This window comes from Pinus tabuliformis, chromosome 8 (assembly GCF_031772625.1).
Source record: "Pinus tabuliformis cultivar Carrire ecotype Pingquan chromosome 8, CPIR1, whole genome shotgun sequence".
Classification (NCBI taxonomy): Eukaryota; Viridiplantae; Streptophyta; class Pinopsida; order Pinales; family Pinaceae; genus Pinus; species Pinus tabuliformis.
In genome coordinates this window covers 1,498,301,633-1,498,308,914 of record NC_142294.1, presented here as the reverse complement: position 1 = coordinate 1,498,308,914, position 7,282 = coordinate 1,498,301,633, and the positions used below count along the sequence as shown (strand labels likewise).

Here is a 7,282-nt window from a genome sequence, read left to right as displayed (position 1 = left end):
AAAAGTTGGAACGGTGGGGGCTCGGGCTCGTGGGTATTGACTAACAGTCCTACACCTCCACGAACAGCAGAAGAGTAGAGGTAAACAACAAAGGAAAACACTGACAGAGGAATGAGTGGAATGGTAGGGGGGAAGAGATTCCCTCCTACCGAAGTGTTGCCGTAAGTAAGACAAGCATCCAGGGATCAATCGGTGGAAACGGGAAAAGAGGAAATGGTATACCTGTAATGGGAGCGAAATGGCAGGCCACACTCGGAGGAAAATTCCTACCCATAGCTTCCAAAAAACATAGGTTCGTAATACCAAATAATAATCTAGAGGAGTACAGAGGATATATGAAGGATCATGCTTTGATTTGTAAATTCATAGGGGCATGGCCATCTGAGAAAGAATTGATAAAGTGGATTCAGCAACAATGGCATCCAAAGGGGCATATCGATCTCAAGTTGGGGGCGAAGGGGTTCTTCTTGGTGATTTTCTCTAACCAAGAAGATAAGGAGAGGATATTTGAAGATGGACCCTATTTCTTCAACAATGCATGCCTGTTTATGAGACACTGGGAGGAGTGTTATAACCCAGATCAGGAGAAGATGTTGGCAGCACCCATCTGGGTTCGACTCTTTGGCCTCCCAATGGACTTTTGGGACCCAAAAATTCTAGAAGGAATAGGCGACTTGATCGGCACCTTCGTCAAAGTGTAAGACATGAAGAGAAAAGGTAGGTATATTTCATATGCAAGAATCTGAGTTTACATGAATATCATGGAGCCACTACCAGATTGCATAGAAGTTGAATACCATAATGAGGTATGGCAACAAACCTTGGATTACGAGCATATCCCATTCAGATGTTGGAGATGCCATGAATATAGGCACCTGTACCGAGCTTGCCCACTAAACAACCCAGACAACCAAACACAAGGAAAGAAGACAAGAGAGGAGACTGGAAAAGAGGATGGAGATGGTTTCCTAGAAGTACACAGAAGAAGAAGAAATCAGAAACCAACAGGGTCACAAAAGGCGCACCAAAACGAGGTAGAGCAACGAAACCTCAATAGATTTGCTACCCTTCAATCGGAGGAGGTGGGGGAGATGAACGAGGAAGTCATCAAGGAGATGACAGATACTCAGCAGAAAGAAAATGAGGGAAGGAAAGAAAAGAGACAAGAAGTAAATGAAAAAGAAAGAGAGGGGAACAACATGCAAATGGTGGAGCAAAATCAAATGGAGATTGACCCCGAGAAAGAAGATTTCAGTGTGGAGGAGTAAAATCAAATGGAGATCGACCCCCAGAAAGAAGATTTTAGCGTGGAGGAGCAAGTGATGAAACGATTGGGAAAAGAATGGAGACACCTAGACGAACGCTTCATCCCAGAGGATCAAAAGCAACTCTATAAAGAAACCTTTTAGCAATACAAGCTAAAACAGGGAACGACTTTAATAGTCCAACCAGAAAACCTAGGTTCCTAAGGCAAACAAGGGTAAGATCTAGGAGGACAGGGAAAAGGGGGAAAGAAAAGGGGAAGAATACCTATGAATTAGTCCATACAGATGGTAGGGGAACTATTAGTAAACTGAGGGAGAGTGGTGCCATTATTAGAGGTATTCCAACAACCCCCAAAATTGTTAAAATTATCATCACAACATGGAATATAAGAGGCCTCAACAAAGGGGAAAATAGAGATACCTCAAAGAGAGATTGAAAAATGATAGACCTAGTATTAAGATCCTACAGGAAATGAAAATCAGTGAAAAAAAGCTGAAAGAGATTATGGAAAACCATAAACCTGAGTACCAAGTCATTGGATAGGATGCAAATGGTAGCGTGGGAGGATTGGCCATAATTTGGAACCCAGGAGAAATATGGTTTGAAGACTAGGTTAGTATGCCACGAATCCTCTCTAAGAGATTCAAGGTCATTGGATCCAATGATTGGGTACTACTCACAGGAGTATACGACCCCCATATACCAAGAGAAAGGAGGGAATTTCTCCAAAATCTAGTAAAAATGAGAAGCCTATACCCAGAGGACCTATGGGTGGTGGGAGGGGATTTCAATATGATCACCTCTCTGGCAGAAAAAAGAGGGGGCATGAGGAGAACGGACATGGATATGGAACTCTTCGGGGACACTATAGCAGAGCAAAGACTAGTTGACATCCAAAATATAAACGGGGTGCACACTTGGAACAATTGAAGAGGGGGGAATGACCAACTTGCATCCAGATTAGACAGATTCTTGATATCGGAACAAGTAATGAGAAGAGACATTTTCTTCGAAGCATCGATTCTTCCTAGGATGGGCTTAGACCACTGGCCGATCAGGCTAGAAGTGGACTTGAATGCTAGCCCAAAAAAGAATCCCTTCAGGTTTGAATCCTTTTGGTTTAGAGATCCAGGGCTCATCAAAAAAATCAAGCTATGGTGGACGCAGAGTGAACAAAAGGGGAGGAACTGCATGCAATCGTTCCAACTAAAACTAAAAGAAATAAAAATAAAAATAAAGATATGGAACAAAGAAGAATTCAAACACATTATGAAGGATCAACAACAATTAAATCAAAAGATGATAGAAGTGCAACAAAAAATAATATGGGAAGGGAGAACGAATGAGGCAACAACAGAAGAAGGAAGGATCATCAGTCAATTAGAGGAAAGGTGTAAGCAAGAGGAGATTATGTGGAAACAGAAGTCGAGAGTGAATTGGTTAAGAGAAGGGGAGAGGAACACCAGGTTCTTCCATAAGGCCATGGTCCAACTTCAGCAAAAAAATAGAATATTCTCACTTAAAGATGATGATGGGAATCACAACATGCAACATGAAGAGATGGAGGGAATCCTTGTAAAGTACTTAAGAGATCTCCTAACAGAACACAGAAGCAACGCAAAGAATCTCCTAGCACATTCCCCAAAAGATCACTCAAGAATCCTTGATGAGAGCGCAACACTTGGGGAAGTGGAATATATCGTTAAAGGAATGAAAAAGAATAAGGCCCCAGGCCTGGACGGATTCACAGCTGAATTTTTCCAAGCCACTTGGTCGTTCATGGGAACAGACATCCTAGACGTTGTGGAGGAATCAACATGAAATCAAAAGTTATGTCCTAGTCTTAACTCCACTTTCATTAATATCATTCCTAAAACATCAAAACCGGAGGACCTGCAGGGTTTTAGACCTGTTGCCCTGTGCAATGTCATCTATAAAATTTTAGCCACTATGATTGCCAAAATATTTAAACCACTTATCCTTAACATTATATCCCTAGAACAAACATGCTTTGTTGAAGGGAGACAAATCCTTGATGGACTGGTCACCTCCCAAGAGGTGTTTCATTCCCTTAAGATCAAGAAGATTGCAGGCATGTTAGTGAAGTTGGATCTCTCCACGGCCTATGATCGGCTAAGCTAAGAATATCTAAGGAGTATACTTAGGGCATATGGTTTTAATCATAGATGGACAAACTGGATAAGAGTTATGATATTCACCCCTATTTTTTCTATCCTTCTAAATGGGACTCCTACTAGTACATTCAACCCCACTCGAGGTCTCAGACAAGGGGACCCCTTGTCTCATTTCCTGTTTATTATTGCTACTGAGTGTTTGGGTAGATACATCAAGGAGGAAGCCCAGGCATCCAGAATCAAAGGCCCAAGAGTATGGGGGAATGACCTTGCAATAAAACACCAACAATTCATGGACGATATCATGCTCTTCTGCCAAGCCTCTCTCAGAGAAGCCTGAAGAATGAAAGAATTCATGAATACCTTTATGCAAGCCTGTGGAACCCAAATCAACAATGAAAAATTTTGTACCTTCTTCTTCAATACCCAAGGGAATGTAAAATCCTATTTGGCCAAGATTATCGGATTTGGCATAGGAAACCTCCCCATGAAGTACCTGGGAATGCCCTTGGTGGAAAACCCCCTAAAATTGGCAGGATGGCAACAAACTATCCAAAATATTTAGGGAAGGTTGGGGAACTGGGCCTTCCGATCCCTAAATCTTGTAGACAGAACAATCCTCCTAAAAGCAGTTTTGCAGTCAATTCCTATCTACCAGCTGTCAGGTATGGCTGCCCCCAAGGGGGCCTATACCAGAATGGTGGACATTTTCAAAAAGTTTTTATGGGGAGGGGCACAATAGAAGAAAATGTGGGCTCTTATGTCCTGGCAGGGATTGACAAAGAAAAATTTGGAAGGAGGGCTCAACTTACGAGACCCCTATACCTTAAATCAAGTAATGGGGGAAAAACTCTGGTGGAGATGGATTGGGGGAGGAGGGGATCTATGGAAACAAATCTGGACAAGAAAGTATAATATTCCAGAGAGAACGGAGGAAATCCTCTGGTACAGAGATCCCCCCAAGGGCTCAACCATATGGAACTTAGCAAGACAAAACCGAGATCTCATTGCCCAACATGCTTTCTGGGAAATTCGAAATGGAAGAACAACTAGATTTTGGCAAGATTCATGGCAACAAAGAGAAAAATTGATAGACAGGCAAGATCTCTGAGACATCTATAGATACACCAATGACAGGAATATGCAATATGTAGAACAATTCTGGAACGAAAGGCAAGGGACTAGAAACTGGAGAAACTTAAAAATATAGTAGAATGGGATCAAAGTATAGTGACAGAGAAAGGGGCAGAGTTCGACAAAGAAATGAGTACAAGAAAAATAACCATCAGAATGGGCCCGGATATCCTGAGATGGGGGCACTCAACAAAAGGAACATTCACCATCAAAGAAGCTTACGAGCTAAAAGAAGAACAAGAACAAGATGGACAAGCACTGCTATAGAAAAAATTGGAGCGGAGGATGGTGGCCTAAGGTAGCTCACTTCCTCTGGCTTGTTTGTAAAGGGAGAATACTGACTTGGGATCAGTTACAGAAAAAAGGGATGCAAGGCCCGTCCTTCTGTTGGATGTGCCGACAAGACAAAGAGGACATCGAGCACATAATGAACTCATGTCCATTTGCGAATCAACAATGGGGTCAAATACAAGGAGTCTTTGGAAGAATGGATAGGAACTGCCAAAGCATAAAAGAAACAATCCTAATATGGAGGAACAACATCTTCTCAAGCCCTGTCCTGAATCGTGCATGGGGACTAGCCCTGGGATTCAACCTCTGGACCATATGGAAAGAATGGAACAACAAAATTTTCAAAAACAAAACTTCAACACAAGATCAGGTATGGGAAGGATTAGTTAATAACATCAGGGAAATGATTCTAGCAGAACAATGGAGTCCATAAGACTGGCAAGTCCCTCCCCATGAAGCAAAAGTACTTTGCCATCTTAATTTATCAAGGGAAATGATTGCCCCAAATGCCTAGAAAGCGAGAAGAATCAATATCAATTCCCTGAAGCATTTCACTTGACTAGGAGAAGGATTCATCAAACCAATTTTCAATGGGGCTTCAAAAGGGAACCTAAGAGAAACAAGATTAGGTGGCATATTTAGAGATAACGAAGAAAACATGCAGCTCATATATGCAGAATCATGTGGAATTGCAAGTAACAATGAAGCCGAATTTGCAGCAGCTGGACAGGGACTTAGAATAGCTGTAAGATTGGGATACAAAAATATGGAGGTGGAAGGAGACTCCAGCTTGGTCATAAACACCATGAGGAAACTTAACAATGGCACGTCATGGGACAAACTGAGTCAAAGTTGGAGGATAGCTCACCTTATCCAGGAGATAGGGGAGCTCATTCATAAGTTTAGTTATCTAGTAATCAGACATGTAACAAGGGAAGGGAACAAAGCAACAGATTTCTTGGCCAACTGGGGCTGCAACCAACAACATGGACCAATGGAACAATTATGGCCAATGCAGCCCAGGGATGATAGATTTAAGCTTTGGAAGATATCTTGCAGCAAGATACCCAAAACGACCAGGAAACTGAAAATCCAAAAAAAAATACCCTCGATCGGGGTGTGTGCCTGAGTATGCCTACCAGATATGGTAGTCAGGTTACATAAGGGAAGGGTACCACCCAGTGCCTACCACACACTCATGGCGATGGGTGCGGTGGTCTCCCGCATGGTAACTAACAGAAGACTGGGGAGAAGTGGCAGTCAAGGCTGGGGTACTGAAGGAGGTGGGAAGGCTAAGCCAGGACAGGTGATGGGATAGAGGAAGGTGGAAGGGGATTATGAAGGAAGTCAGGATGGAGGGAAGAGTATAGTCGATATGGGAGGAAGGAGGAGCAATGGCGCAAGACAGGGGAACGATTAGCAAAGACCTCTGCGAACCATTTTCGGGTATGTTCACTGGCCTTACAAGCCCATTGCTATGTTTACTATGCTATTCCATGGTTGGGGGGTGAGGGAGAAGACCGGGGAGGGTAATTGGGGTAAAGGTTGGGGAGACCAGCGTAAGCTGAGGGGGAAGGTGATCGGGTTTGAGCCAGAGGCTGGTGCCGGGAGAGAAAATTGGGGCTGGGACCTTGAGAAACCACTTGCAAATAATCAAGATAGTTGGGTTACCAGGGAGGGAGGGGAGACTGTGGCTAAGCATGCGCGAGGGAAGGCAACTCGTCTCGACAGAGATGTGAGACAACAACACTGAGAAGAAGGGTGAGGGAAGGCTATGCGAGTAGAAGTGATGGTAACCTGGCTCGATGGGCTAGTGGTGAGCGCCGTAAGCATAATTTGGGTCTGGCACCAGGACATCACCCTTGGGAGTAAGCGAGAGATATGCCATAAGCAGAGAGGTGGAGAGGCTACTGCAAGGCAGGCGATCAAGGATAATGAGAGGTAGAAGAGGGGCGTATACGCTTCAAGCAGAGGAGAGGCATTGCATCTTGGGGTAGAGGGAGGCAATTGTGATTGGAAATGTGAGGGGAGGGGAACCCGCATCAATCTGAATAGGCATGAAACTATGCCTCGAGAACTAACGCATATTGTGTGTGAAGAGGCTCGGAAAAGAGAAGAGATGGCCAGACCAGCATGTGGAAGAGGACGAGGTAGAAGGCGGAGGGAGCTGCCTAAAATAGCAGACCCGAGCACCTCGGAACCTAGGCATGGGAGGAATCCGGTAGAACGAATCATGAGCGAAGCAACAACAACGTACAAGGAAGGAACAGACGCAGGCACCTGTACGATTTTGGATGAATGGGAGGATAAGATAAGGCAGGAAGAGGAGTTCAAAGAGGAAATGGAGAATTGGCGGGAGGTAATCTTGGATCCTTGGAACACTAGGGGTAGACTCACCTAGTTTAAGCAGACACTGTATTTGTACTAGCTCATGAAGAGCCTTACGGGGAAGGCCA

The 7,282-nt window shown here is 43.9% G+C and overlaps 1 protein-coding gene across 1 annotated transcript; it reads left to right on the top strand.

Moving 5' to 3' along the window:
- Positions 1-227: 227 nt before the first annotated feature.
- On the top strand, positions 228-701 carry LOC149241507 (uncharacterized). The gene has a single exon (XM_089370571.1). It carries the CDS (start codon positions 228-230, stop codon positions 699-701), a length of 474 nt encoding a protein of 157 aa, XP_089226697.1.
- Positions 702-7,282: the final 6,581 nt, after the last annotated feature.